At 43.7% G+C, this 15,471-nt stretch overlaps 1 protein-coding gene across 1 annotated transcript in view; it reads right to left on the bottom strand.

Moving 5' to 3' along the window:
* LOC311143386 (phospholipase D1) overlaps positions 1-15,254 on the bottom strand; it is a gene marked incomplete at both ends in the record, with an annotated part of 66,031 nt that extends 50,777 nt beyond the window's left edge. The window contains 7 exon segments of the mRNA XM_084179220.1: positions 7,158-7,227; positions 11,027-11,144; positions 11,722-11,813; positions 11,815-11,868; positions 14,793-14,923; positions 15,092-15,200; positions 15,204-15,254. Of these exon segments, the coding sequence (XP_084035346.1) occupies positions 7,158-7,227; positions 11,027-11,144; positions 11,722-11,813; positions 11,815-11,868; positions 14,793-14,923; positions 15,092-15,200; positions 15,204-15,254 (625 nt within the window).
* Between the last annotated feature and the right edge of the window lie 217 nt (positions 15,255-15,471).

Genomic DNA, 15,471 nt, shown 5'->3' with positions numbered 1-15,471 from the left:
AGCATTTCACTGTAATGTCTGCACCTGTTGTATTCGGCGCATGTGACCAATAAAATTTGATTTGATTTGATTTGACTTGTTAATCATGTACATATAAGGGAGTAACTGTGTAGGTTGTATCAACATGACTATGCATTGATTCTGTGTTAAAGGAGAGCACAGAGTCAGGGCAGGCAGTTGCTCCATGGACCAGCTCGGCTTTGTTGCACTATAATAAAGTATATCTTTGAATTCACAAGTTCCGGTGTTTTGAGAGATACTTTTGAGTTAAATATTTCTACCACAACTCCAGCTGAAACAAACCAGAAACAGGTCACTCTTTAAACAAAGTATAACTCATAAGGCTTTATGACACTTTATAGCCCACATACTGTACATGCTTCACAAATAGTTTATGCAATTGTTATATTAGACATGAGTGATATAACATGTCCTTACATCTTTTTTCCCCTTTTATAGTATGACATTGCTTATTATTATTTGCGAAGAATCTATGTAGACATTATAAAGCGCTTATAAAGGCTTCATTAAGCCTTTATAAGATATACGTGTGATCCAGAAATATCAAACACTGCTTCTTCAGTCTGCCTAGGGCGAATGAATTAAAATATGCTGAACATGCTATTCATAAGTCTGTTTTTTTAATTGAATAGTGTGTCTTTGTACTTCCTGGATGTCATTCCAGCATGTCATTCCAGGCAATTTGGTATCTATATCCATTTTTGATTTGCCATGTATTGCTCGCAATTTTTGAAGGCAAAATCACTGTAGCTAAAGATGCTTACATTGCACTTACAGTGGGAAAAAAAGTATTTAGTCAGCCACCAATTGTGCATGTTCTCCCACTTAAAAAGATGAGAGAGGCCTGTAATTTTCATCATAGGTACACGTCAACTATGACAGACAAAATGAGATTTTTTTTCTCCAGAAAATCACATTGTAGTATTTTTTATGAATTTATTTGCTAATTATGGTGGAAAAAATAAGTATTTGGTCAATAACAAGTTTCTCAATACTTTGTGATATACCCTTTGTTGGCGATGACACAGGTCAAACGTTTTCTGTAAGTCTTCACAAGGTTTTCACACACTGTTGCTGGTATTTTGGCCCATTCCTCCATGCACATCTCCTCTAGAGCAGTGATGTTTTGGGGCTGTCACTGGGCAACACGGACTTTCAACTCCCTCCAAAGATTTTCTATGGGGTTGAGATCTGGAGACTGGCTAGGCCACTCCAGGAGCTTGAAATGCTTCTTACGAAGCCACTCCTTCGTTGCCCGGGCGGTGTGTTTGGGATCATTGTCATGCTGAAAGACCCAGCCACGTTTCATCTTCAATCCCCTTGCTGATGGAAGGAGGTTTTCACTCAAAATCTCACGATACATGGCCCCATTCATTATTTCCTTTACACGGATCAGTCGTCCTGGTCCCTTTGCAGAAAAAAAGCCCCAAAGCATGATGTTTCCACCCCCATGCTTCACAGTAGGTATGGTGTTCTTTGGATGCAACTCAGCATTCTTTGTCCTCCAAACACGACGAGTTGAGTATTTACCAAAAAGTTATATTTTGGTTTCATCTGACCATATGACATTCTCCCAATCCTCTTCTGGATCATCCTAATGCACTCTAGCAAACATCAGACGGGCCTGGACATGTACTGGCTTAAGCAGGGGGACACGTCTGGCACTGCAGGATTTGAGTCCTTGGCGGCGTAGTGTGTTACTGATGGTAGGCTTTGTTACTTTGGTCCCAGCTCTCTGCAGGTCATTCACTAGGTCCCCCCGTGTGGTTCTGTGATCATTTTGACCCCACAGGGTGAGATCTTGCGTGGAGCCCCAGATCGAGGGAGATTATCAGTGGTCTTGTATGTCTTCCATTTCTTAATAATTGCTCCCACAGTTGATTTCTTCAAACCAAGCTGCTTACCTATTGCAGATTCAGTCTTCCCAGCCTGGTGCAGGTCTACAATTTTGTTTCTGGTGTCCTTTGACAGCTCTTTGGTCTTGGCCATAGTGGAGTTTGGAGTGTGACTGTTTGAGGTTGTGGACAGGTGTCTTTTATACTGATAACAAGTTCAAACAGGTGCCATTAATACAGGTATCGAGTGGAGGACAGAGGAGCCTCTTAAAGAAGAAGTTACAGGTCTGTGAGAGCCAGAAATCTTGCTTGTTTGTAGGTGACCAAATACTTATTTTCCACCATAATTTGCAAATAAATTCATTAAAAATCCTACAATGTGATTTTCTGAATTTGTTTTTCTCAATTTGTCTGTCATATTTGACGTGTACCTATGATGAAAATTACAGGCCTCTCTCATCTTTTTAAGTGGGAGAACTTGCAGAATTGGTGGCTGACTAAATACTTTTTTTCCCCACTGTATGTATCATTATCTTAATGTGTCACCCTCATAATTTTCATACTGTATATAATGGATATTAGAGGCCATTTTGGTTCTTTAAGTGATAGTTTCCTTCCATCCACCTGCTGTGCATCATCTTATTAATGCAACTCATTCTCCATCCAACTAGGGGTGTATCACACAGAATAGAGCTCTGACAGGGACGGAGGATCATTATTATTGTACAATTAATTATAAGGTAATTCTTTAAGGAATCAATCACCTCCTATGATTATACCTGATATAATTCCTGTAAAGATATACAAACTATTTCATTTACATTTACATTTACGTCATTTAGCAGATGCTCTTATCCAGAGCGACTTACAAATTGGTGCATTCACCTTATAGCAAGTAGTACAACCACTTTACAATGTGTTTTTTTTTTTTTTTTTTTTTTTTAGGGGGGGTGGGGGGGGGGTGGGTTGGGGTAAGGGGGGGGGGTAGAAGGATTACTTTCTCCTATCCCAGGTATTCCTTAAAGAGGTGGGGTTTCAAATGTCTCCGGAAGGTGGTGAGTGACTCCGCTGTCCTGGCGTCGTGAGGGAGCTTGTTCCACCATTGGGGTGCCAGAGCAGCGAACAGTTTTGACTGGGCTGAGCGGGAACTATGCTTCCGCAGAGGAAGGGGAGCCAGCAGGCCAGAGGTGGATGAACGCAATGCCCTCGTTTGGGTGTAGGGACTGATCAGAGCCTGAAGGTACGGAGGTGCCGTTCCCCTCACAGCTCCATAGGCAAGCACCATGGTCTTGTAACAGATGCGAGCTTCAACTGGAAGCCAGTGGAGTGTGCGGAGCAGCGGGGTGACGTGAGAGAACTTGGGAAGGTTGAACACCAGGCGGGCTGCGGCATTCTGGATGAGTTGTAGGGGTTTAATGGCACAGGCAGGGAGCCCAGCCAACAGCGAGTTGCAGTAATCCAGACGGGATATGACAAGTGCCTGGATTAGGACCTGTGCCGCTTCCTGTGTAGAGCATGAACCTACAGGATCGGGTCACCGCCTTGATGTTAACGGAGAAAGACAGGGTGTTGTCCAGGGTCACGCCAAGGCTCTTCGCACTCTGGGAGGAGGACAAAACGGAGTTGTCAACCGTGATGGCGAGATCATGGAACGGGCAGTCCTTCCCCGGGAGGAAGAGCAGCTCCATCTTGCCAAGGTTCAGCTTGAGGTGGTGATCCGTCATCCATACTGATATGTCTGCCAGACATGCAGAGATGCGATTCGCCACCTGGTTATCAGAAGGGGGAAAGGAGAAGATTAGTTGTGTATCGTCAGCGTAGCAATGATAGGAGAGGCCATGTGAGGATATGACAGAGCCAAGTGACTTGGTGTATAGCGAGAATAGGAGAGGGCCTAGAACTGAGCCCTGGGGGACACCAGTGGTGAGAGCACGTGGTGCGGAGACAGCTTCTCGCCACGCCACTTGGTAGGAGCGACCGGTCAGGTAGGACGCAATCCAAGAGTGAGCCGCGCCGGAGATGCCCAGCTCGGAGAGGGTGGAGAGGAGGATCTGATGGTTCACAGTATCAAAGGCAGCAGACAGGTCTAGAAGGATAAGAGCAGAGGAGAGAGAGTTAGCTTTAGCATTGCGGAGAGCCTCCGTCACACAGAGAAGAGCAGTCTCAGTTGAATGACCAGTCTTGAAACCTGACTGGTTTGGATCAAGAAGGTCATTCTGAGAGAGATAGCAAGAGAGTTGGCTAGAGACTGCACGCTCAATAGTTTTGGAGAGAAAAGAAAGAAGGGATACTGGTCTGTAGTTGTTGACATCAGAGGGATCGAGTGTTGGTTTTTTGAGAAGGGGTGCAACTCTCGCTCTCTTGAAGACGGAAGGGACATAGCCAGCGGTCAAGGATGAGTTGATCAGCGAGGTGAGGTAGGGGAGAAGGTCACCGGAGATGGTCTGGAGAAGAGAGGAGGGGATAGGGTCAAGCGGGCAGGTTGTTGGGCAGCCTGCCGTCACAAGTCGCATGATTTTATCTGGAGAGAGAGGGGAGAAAGAAGTCAAAGCATAGGGTAGGGCAGTGTGAGCAGGACCAGCAGTGTCATTTGGCTTAACAAACGAGGATCGGATGTCGTCAACCTTTTTTTCAAAGTGGTTGACGAAGTCATCCACAGAGAGGGAGGGGGGGGGGGGGGGGGGGGGATTCAGCAGGGAGGAGAATGTGGCAAAGAGCTTTCTAGGGTTAGAGGCAGATGCTTGGAATTTAGAGTGGTAGAAAGTGGCCTTAGCAGCAGAAACAGATGAAGAAAATGTAGAGAGGAGGGAGTGAAAAGATGCCAGGTCCGCAGGGAGTCTAGTTTTCTTCCATTTCCGCTCAGCTGCCCGGAGCTCTGTTCTGTGAGCTCGCAATGAGTCATCAAGCCACGGAGCTGGAGGGGAGGACCGAGCCGGCCGGGAGGATAGGGGACATAGAGAGTCAAAGGATGCAGAAAGGGAGGAGAGGAGGGTTGAGGAGGCAGAATCAGGAGATTGGAGGGAGAAGGATTGAGCAGAGGGAAGAGATGATAGGATGGAAGAGGAGAGAGTAGCGGGAGAGAGAGAGCGAAGGTTGCGACGGCGCATTACCATCTGTGTAGGGGCAGAGTGAGTAGTGTTGGAGAAGAGCGAGAGAGAGAAGGATACAAAGTAGTGGTCGGAGACATGGAGGGGAGTTGCAGTGAGATTAGTAGAAGCACAGCATCTAGTGAAGATGAGGTCAAGCATATTGCCTGCCTTGTGAGTAGGGGGGGACGGTGAGAGGGTGAGGTCAAAAGAGGAGAGGAGTGGAAAGAAGGAGGCAGAGAGAAATGAGTCAAATGTAGACGTAGGGAGGTCGAAATCCCCCAGAACTGTGAGGGGTGAGCCATCCTCAGGAAAGGAGCTTATCTAGGCGTCAAGCTCATTGATGAACTCTCCAAGGGAACCTGGAGGGCGATAGATGACAAGGATATTAAGCTTAAATGGGCTAGTGACTGTGACAGCATGGAATTCAAATGAGGAGATGGACAGATGGGTTAGGGGAAAAATTGAGAATGTCCACTTGGGAGATATGAGGATTCCTGTGCCACCACCCCGCTGACCAGATGCTCTCGGGGTATGCGAGAACACATGGTCAGACGAGGAGAGAGCAGTAGGAGTAGCAGTGTTTTCAGTGGTAATCCATGTTTCCGTCAGCGCCAAGAAGTCGAGGGATTGGAGGGTAGCATAGGCTGGGATGAACTCTGCCTTGTTGGCAGCAGAACGGCAGTTCCAGAGGCTGCCTGAGACCTGGAACTCCAGGTGAGTGGTGCGTGCAGGGACCACCAGGTTAGAGAGGCAGCAGCCACGCGGTGTGAGGCGTTTGTGTAGCCTGTGCGGAGAGGAGAGAACAGGGATAGGCAGAGGCATAGTTGACAGGCTGCAGCAAATGGCTACAATAATGCAGAGGAGATCGGAATGAAATGAACTAAACATCTGGGAAAGGAGAGAGCGGGGCCTCCCTCACCACAACTCCCAAATATCACTCTCCCAACTTCCACCTCAGAAACTATAATTGTTGTAAACTACAGCGGTTCAATGTTTTCTAAGAATAGGCTAACTCAGCTAGCTAACTAGGTGCAGCATTATTCCGTGAACAGCTAGTTAGCTAGAATAGCTAGCAAACTAGCTAGCCATTGCTTTCAGACAAAGAAGAACCCCTCCTTTCACGGCACGAACACACAGAGAGAGCCAAACTAACGTTAACTAGTCACCCATGTCCCAAATTCCCTGAACGACTCGGGCTATCAATATGTAAAAAACTAAACACAAATGTAGGTTATGACTTACCCCTAGCAGCTACTGTTAGCTAGCCAAGTGCAAAGCTAGCCACTGAATTGACTCAGCCAGTTCGCGTCTGTTCGCTAGGTCGTTCCAGCTATTGTTTACTAGTAGCTATCCAGGTAGCAACAAGCTAGCTAAATTTCAAGCACAGTAGCCACTTGCTACCTAACGTTAACGATTCAGACATGAGGTTATAAAACAGCTGAATGGTAGGAAATTATTGTATGTAATCATTGTAGGCAGCCAGCTGGCGTAACCACAGGCACTCCCAGGCGTGAAATAACTATACCGTTGCTAATAGCTACTCGCCAGCTAGTCCAGGTGGAGGGTTAGCCAGCTAGCTTCGTGCTACGCCCGGCGCCGCCGAATACAATACTAACCTACAATAATTACATACAACAACCGACGATAACTACCAACAATACCTAACTACAATCTAAATACATATGTAGGTTATGACTTACCCCTAGCAGCTACTGTTAGCTAGCCAAGTGCAAAGCTAGCCACTGAATTGACTCAGCCAGTTCGCGTCTGCTCGCTCGGTCGTTCCAGCTATTGTTTACTAGTTAGCGTTAACGGTTCAGACAATGAGGTTAGAAAACAGCTGAATGGTAGAAAACAGCTGAATGGTAGGCAATTATTGTATGTAACTATTGTAGGCAGCCAGCTGGCGTAATTACAGGCACTCTCAGGCGTGAAACAACTATACCGTTGCTAATAGTTGCCAGTAGCTATTCGCCAGCTAGTCCAGGTGGTGGGTTAGCCAGCTAGCTTCAGCCGAATACAGCTAGCTTCGTGCTCAGCCGAATACAATACTAACCTACAATAATTACATACAACAACCCACGATAACTTCCTACAATACCTAACTACAATCTAAATACATAGTTTTAGCCTTACTCGACAAAGCCCAAACTATGTATAAAGCCAAGCTTACCCGACGACCTCACCCGACGACGACCTCACAGTCAATGACTCACCGTAGCAGGGTGTATCCTGTACACGGTTCTATTCAGGATGTTTCTGAGATAGACCTCCAACTGCAACTATTGGAAAAAAGTATTGTGAAGGAGTTATGCAGATTTTTTTTACAGGTATATGCAGTGTTGGGGAGTAGCAAACTACATTGAGTTCAACTAGTCATTTTATGAAATTTCGCAGTAGCTTGTTGGTAGTTGAAGTAGGCAAGAATTGTCTTTCTTTTTTAGCATCAGACCATCCTAACTCAAACATTTTGTGTTTAATAGGCTAAATTACACATTATGTTAACATCTGACTCCAGAGTGATATGTTCTTGCAATTTGTAGTCTATGGCATTTCAGATTTAGATATTATAATTTTTCATGAAGTAGTTTGGATGTAGTGAACCATTTTTACAAAGTAACTTTAGTTAGGTAAACAATATTTTTCTTAAGGGTAGCTTTAGTGTAGCTTAACTTCTTCCAGTGTGAAGTAATTGGTAGCTTGGTAAACAATATTTTCAGAGTAGCTTCCCTAACACTGAGCATATGATACAGACGGACAGACAGATTGTTAAACAAGTCGCCAAACAATTGCTGAATTTAGCAATGCTAGATCATCACCCTATATGGCAAAGATATAGTGTACACAATTCCTGATCATTTAATCCTAGTAAAAATTCCCTGTCTTAGGTCAGTTAGGATCACCACGTTATTTTAAGAATGTGAAATGTCAGAATAATAGTAGCTTTTATTTCTTTCATCACATTCCCAGTGGGTCAGAAGTTTACATACACTCAATTAGTATTTGGTAGCATTGCCTTTCAATTGTTTAACTTGGGTCAAATGTTTCGGGTAGCCTTCCACAAGCTTCCCACAATAAGTTGGGTGAATTTTGCTCGCACACGCTTTTTCAGTTCTGCCCACATTTTCTATAGGATTGAGGTCAAGGCTTTGTGATGGCCACACCAATACCTTGACTTTGTTGTCCTTAAGCCATTTTGCCACAACTTTGGTGGTATGTGTGGGGTCATTGTCCATTTGGAAGACCCATTTGCGATCAAGCTTTAACTTCCTGACTGATGTCTTGAGATGTTGCTTCAATATATCCACATTATTTTTCTTCCTCATGATGCCATCTATTTTGTGAAGTGACTGGTACCCCTGCTGCAGCAAAGCACCCCCACAGCATGATGCTGCCACCCCCGTTCTTCACGGTTGGGTGATGTTTTTCGGCTTGCAAGCCCCCCCATTTTCCTCCAAACATAACGATGGTCATTATGGCCAAACAGTCATATTTTTGTTTCATCAGACCAGAGGACATTTCTCCAAAAAGTATGATCTTAGTCCTCATGTGCAGTTGCAAACCGTTGTCTGGCTTTTTTATGGCGGTTTTGGAGCAGTGGCTTCTTCCTTGCTGAGCGGTTTTTCAGGTTATGTCGATATAGGACTCGTTTTACTGTGGATATAGATACTTTTGAACCTGTTTCTTCCAGCATCTTCACAAGGTCCTTTGCTATTGTTCTGGGATTGATTTGCACTTTTCGCACCAAAGTACGTTCATCTCTAGGAGACAGAACGCGTCTCCTTCCTGAGCGGTATGATGGCTGCGTGGTCCCATGGTGTATATACTTGCATACTATTGTTTGTACAGATGAACGTGGTACCTTCAGGCATTTGGAAATTGCTCGCAAGGATGAACCAGACTTGTGGAGGTCTCCATTTTTTTTTTGAGGTTTTGACTGATTTCTTTGGATTTTCCCATGATGTCAAGCAAAGAGGCACTGAGTTTGAAGGTAGGCCTTGAAATACATCCACAGGTACACCTCCAATTGACTCAAATGTTGTCAATTAGCCTATCAGAAGCTTCTAATGCCATGACATCATTTTCTGGAATTTTCCAAGCTGTTTAATGGCACAGTCAACTTAGTGTATGTAAACTTCTGACCCACTGGAATTGTGATACAGTGAATTATAAGTGAAATAATCTGTCTGTAAACAATTGTTGGAAAAATGACTTGTGTCATTCACAAAGTAGATGTCCTAACCGACTTGCCAAAACTATAGTTTGTTAACAAGATATTTGTGGAGTGGTTGAAAAACTAGTTTTAATGACTCCAACCTAAGTGTATGTAAACTTCCGACTTCAACTGTACATGAGTTTACACACACACACACACACACACACACACACACACACACACACACACACACACATACATACAGTGGGGAAAAAAAGTATTTAGTTAGCCACCAATTGTGCAAGTTCTCCCACTTAAAAAGATGAGAGAGGCCTGTAATTTTCATCATAGGTACATGTCAACTATGACAGACAAAATGAGAAAAGAAATTCCAGAAAATCACATTGTAGGATTTTTTATGAATTTATTTGCAAATTATGGTGGAAAATAAGTATTTGGTCAATAACAAAAGTTTCTCAATACTTTGTTATATACCCCTTGTTGGCAATGACACAGTCAAACGTTTTCTGTAAGTCTTCACAAGGTTTTCACACACTGTTGCTGGTATTTTGGCCCATTCCTCCATGCAGATCTCCTCTAGAGCAATGATGTTTTGGGGCTGTCGCTGGGCAACGCGGACTTTCAACTCCCTCCAAAGATTTTCTATGTGGTTGAGATCTGGAGACTGGCTAGGCCACTCCAGGACCTTGAAATGCTTCTTACGAAGCCACTCCTTCGTTGCCCGGGAGGTGTGTTTGGGATCATTGTCATGCTAAAAGACCCAGCCACGTTTCATCTTCAATGCCCTTGCTGATGGAAGGAGGTTTTCACTCAAAATCTCCCGATACATGGCCCCATTCATTCTTTCCTTTACACGGATCAGTCGTCCTGGTCCCTTTGCAGAAAAACAGCCCCAAAGCATGAAGTTTCCACCCCCATGCTTCACAGTAGGTATGGTGTTCTTTGGATGCAACTCAGCATTCTTTGTCCTCCAAACACGATGAGTTGAGTTTTTACCAAAAAGTTATATTTTGGTTTCATCTGACCATATGACATTCTCCCAATCCTCTTCTGGATCATCCAAATGCACTCTAGCAAACTTCAGACGGGCCTGGACATGTACTGGCTTAAGCAGGGGGACACGTCTGGCAATGCAGGATTTGAGTCCCTGGCGGAGTAGTGTGTTACTGATGGTAGGCTTTGTTACTTTGGTCCCAGCTCTCTGCAGGTCATTCACTAGGTCCCCCCATGTGGTTCTGGGATTTTTGCTCACCGTTCTTGTGATCATTTTGACCCCACGGGGTGAGATCTTGCGTGGAGCCCCAGATCGAGGGAGATTATCAGTGGTCTTGTATGTCTTCCATTTCCTAATAATTGCTCCCACAGTTGATTTCTTCAAACCAAGCTGCTTACCTATTGCAGATTCAGTTTTCCCAGCCTGGTGCAGGTCTACAATTTTGTTTCTGGTGTCCTTTGACAGCTCTTTGGTCTTGACCATAGTGGAGTTTGGAGTGTGACTGTTTGAGGTTGTGGACAGGTGTCTTTTATACTGATAACAAGTTCAAACAGGTGCCATTAATACAGGTAACGAGTGGAGGACAGAGGAGCCTCTTAAAGAAGAAGTTACAGGTCTGTGAGAGCCAGAAATCTTGCTTGTTTGTAGGTGACCAAATACTTATTTTCCACCATAATTTGCAAATAAATTCATAAAAAATCCTACAATGTGATTTTCTGGATTTTTTTCTTCTCAATTTGTCTGTCATAGTTGACGTGTACCTATGATGAAAATGACAGGCCTCTCTCATCTTTTTAAGTGGGAGAACTTGCACAATTGGTGGCTGACTAAATACTTTTTTTCCCCACTGTACATGTGCGCACACATGCACACACACACAAGATTAATAATAATGTAAACGTTTTCTGACTTTTCTGCTGTTGAGCTGCTCCTCTTTGACCCGGGCATCTGGTCTCTGTGGTAATGTCGGGATGTGTCCTCCCTGGAAATGCTTGTGGCATTTAAAGGATCTCCTCTTCACTGAGTGGCTGGAGGAGACACATGGACAGAATTAACAGCAATCTCAAATGCCTTCAAGAACGGATAATTCATTGTTGCTTTTTCAAATCTCTGTTAAATACGCATCTTATTGAAATGAAATTAACCTGGATAAAAGAGGCTAAATTAAATATCAAATAAATGTATCTTGAATAATTACTACACTAATTAACCACCTCAAATTCCCATACTATCCCTGCCTGACTTCATTTGGATTAGAAGTAGTAATTTTGACTTCCATCTGTAAACCTACTCTACGAATTGCTTGCCATTGTCAATGAGAACATGGTGTATTTTTCTATGCAGGTGAACAACAGTAAATATATCTGAAATAACTTGAGCACCCTCATCTGAGAAATGAACACTAAGGAATATAGAACATTTAATGGACTAGAACTGTGTGTGTTGGTGTGTGTGTGTGTGTGTGTGTCTGTCTGTCTGTTTGTCTGCCTGTCTGTGCCTTTGCCTGTGCCTGTGTTTCTCTGCACATGCAGGGCGTGTGTGTGCCCCTGTGCTGTGTGTATCTGTAAGCGTACTGTGAAAGGTAAGTACATGAGAAGTGCTTACATCCGGGTTGGCAGAGGGATCTTTAGAAGTGCCTTGAACTTGAGCAGCTCCTGATGAAGAGCTTGGAAGTGCTTGAAACGGCGGTTGATTTTTCCACGTGAAGTCCCCGTGGCTCAGCTCAATCGTGTAGAGGTTGGGATTCAGCACCTTTGAGGTGAACGTTTCAAAAGACACCAGTTCAGGTCAACACTCGTCAATACTGCCTTACAAAGCACTTTGGAGGAGATGAGATGGGAAAAACAAAACAATAATGTGTATCTTCCACAGAGCAGAGTTTTTTTGGAGAGATCGTGACATTAAGAAATGTTTTAGTAGTGTGACACTCGCAAGTCACAGTGAAAATACTAAAAGGGTCGCAACTGGATATTGTATGAAGAGGGTTACTTTAGCTTTTTCACTCTTCTTGAAAAATATTGCATCAGTATTACATGTGGTCCTCTGTAGCTCAGCTGGTAGAGCACGGCGCTTGTAACGCCAAGGTAGTGGGTTCGATCCCCGGAACCACACGTACACAAAAAAAAATGTATGCACGCATGACTGTAAGTCGCTTTGGATAAAAGCGTCTGCTAAATGGCATATTATTATTATTATGATGGAAAGGATATGCTTAGGGATAGCTTTCCCATAACTGAATTAAAGCAAATAGGCTAATGAGAATTTGGAGTCTAAATTAGAAACACTAAACTATACTGAACAAAAATATAAATGCAAAATGCATCAATTTAAAATATTTTACTGAGTTACAGTTCATATAAGGCAATCAGTCAATTTAAATAAATAAATGTGGCCATAATCTATGGATTACACATGACTGGGAATATAGATACAGTGAGGGAAAAAAGTATTTGATCCCCTGCTGATTTTGTACGTTTGACCACTGACAAAGAAATGATCAGTCTATAATTTTAATGGTAGGTTTATTTGAACAGTGAGAGACATAATAACAACAAAAAAATCCAGAAAAACGCATGTCAAAAATGTTATAAATTGATTTGCACTTTAATGAGGGAAATAAGTATTTGACCCCCTCTCAATCAGAAAGATTTCTGGCTCCCAGGTGTCTTTTATACAGGTAACGAGCTGAGATTAGGAGCACAATTTAAAGGGAGTGCTCCTAATCTCAGTTTGTTACCTGTATAAAAGACACTTGTCCACAGAAGCAATCAATCAATCAGATTCCAGACTCTCCACCATTGCCAAGACCAAAGAGCTCTCCAAGGATGTCAGGGACAAGATTGTAGACCTATACAAGGCTGGAATGGGCTACAAGACCATCGCCAAGCAGCTTGGTGAGAAGGTGACAACAGTTGGTGCGATTATTCGTAAATGGAAGAAACACAAAAGACTGTCAATCTCCGTCGGCCTGGGGCTCCATGCAAGATCTCACCTCGTGGAGTTGCAATGATCATGAGAACGGTGAGGAATCAGCCCAGAACTACACAGGAGGATCTTGTCAATGATCTCAAGGCAGCTGGGACCATAGTCACCAAGAAAACAATTGGTAACACACTACGCCGTGAAGGTCTGAAATCCTGCAGCGCCCGCAAGGTCCCCCTGCTCAAGAAAGCACATATACAGGCCCGTCTGAAGTTTGCCAATGAACATCTGAATGATTCAGAGGAGATCTGGGTGAAAGTGTTGTGATCAGATTAGACCAAAATCGATCTCTTTGGCATCAACTCAATTCGCCGTGTTTGGAGGAGGAGGAATGCTGCCTATGACCCCAAGAACACCATCCCCACCGTCAAACATGGAGGTGGAAACATTATGCTTTGGGGGTGTTTTTCTGCTAAGAGGACAGGACAACTTCACTGGTGGCCAACTACAAGAAACGTCTGAGCTCTATGATTGCCAACAAGGGTTTTGCCACCAAGTACTAAGTCATGTTTTGCAGAGGGGTCAAATACTTATTTCCCTCATTAAAATGCAAATCAATTCATAACATTTTTTACATGTGTTTTTCTGGATTTTTGTTTTGTTTTTCTGTCTCTCACTGTTCAAATAAACGTAACATTAAAATTATAGACTGATCATGTCTTTGTCAGTGGGCAAAAGTACAAAATCAGCAGGGGATCAAATACTTTTTTCCCTCACTGTATGCATCTGTTGGTCACGTATACCTTTTTTTTTTATGTAGGGGCGTGGATCATAAAACCAGTCAGTATCTGGTGTGACCACCATTTGCCTCATGCAGCGCGACACATCTCCTTCGGATAGAGTTGATCAGGCTGTTGATTGAGGCCTGTGGAATGTTGTCCCTCTCTTCTTCAGTGGCTGTGCGAAGTTGCTGGATATGGGCAGGAACTGGAACACACTGTCGGACACGTCGATCCAGAGCATCCCAAACATGCTCAATGGGTGACGTCTGGTGCATTCAAATTGCCATCAATAAAACGCAATTGTATTTGTTATCTGTATCTTATGCCTGCCCATACCATAACCCCACCGCCCCCATTGGGCATTCTGTTCACAACGCTGACATCAGCAACCTACTCGCCCACACAACCCCATACACGTGGTTTGCGGTTGTGAGGCTGGTTGGACGCACTGCCAAATTCTCTAAAACAACATTGGAGGCAGCTTATGGTAGAGAAATTAACATTAAATTATCTGGTAACAGCTCTGGTGGACATTCCTGCAGTCAGCATGCCAATTGCACACACCCTCAATACTTGAGACATCTGTGGCATTGTGTTGTGTGACAAAACTGCAGATTTTAGAGTGGCCTTTTATTGTCCCCAGCACAATGTGCACCTGCGTAATGATCATGCTGTTTAATCAGCTTCTTGATATGCCACAACTGTCAGGTGGATTGATTATCTTGGCAAAGGATAAATGCTCACTAACATGGATGTAAAAAAAATTGTGCACAACATTTGAGAGAAATAGGCCTGTTGTGCGTATGGAATATTTCTGGGATCTTTTATTTCAGCTCATGAAACATGGGACCAACACTTTACATGTTATGTTTATAAATTTGTTCAGTGTAGATACAGTGACACACTAGGTATATGGTTTCTTATCTGTATGTAGCCTATGGGTACATGTTCATACATGTATGTTCCACTCACCCTTGTTATGGATGTAAAACGCTCCACCTCAGTCACCCGGACAAAGATAGGATTCTCCAGAAACACCACACAATCAAAGGACTTGAACCGAAGAAAGTTGTAAATTGCTTGAAAAGGAATGATTCTCGTCTCTGAAAAATTAAGAATAGGATTACAGTTGTAACAACAAAACATGCTGAATCAAAGCTATACTTATGAAAGCTGAATGATAGTGTGTGTGTGTCTGTATGTGCCTGTGTGTGTCTGTGCATGCGTGTGTGTTCCAGGCATCTTGAGGTGAAAGTTGACCAGTCACTGGCCTGGTAGCTTCCTATCGCAATGGTCGCCATGACAGCAGAGGGCCACTTCCTCATTGGTGTCGTCGGGCAGATCGTAGCAATCCAGACTACCAGAGAACTGGCTCATGACTCACTCCAGACGCACCAGAGCCAGAGCTCTTTGTCTGCCTCTCACTGACGCCATCTGACAACAGACAGCAGAGTTGGGCCTGATTCAGTACGGGTTTGTACAAGTAACTGCAGTCCCAGAGGACTACCTGTAGTCATACACTGGCATAAACAAAGCATAGAGGCTGTCGAGCAATAATGATCAAATGTAGACAGGAGAGTAGAAGCTACACCCCAGTTGGTGGAATTTAGCATGGGATGTCAAAATTATGTTGTTTTCATATTGAAATATT

Source organism: Coregonus lavaretus (assembly GCF_964263955.1).
Source record: "Coregonus lavaretus genome assembly, chromosome: 16".
Taxonomy (NCBI): Eukaryota; Metazoa; Chordata; class Actinopteri; order Salmoniformes; family Salmonidae; genus Coregonus; species Coregonus lavaretus.
The sequence above is the reverse complement of the archived record's forward strand: the minus strand, read 5'-3'. Positions and strand labels throughout refer to the sequence as shown.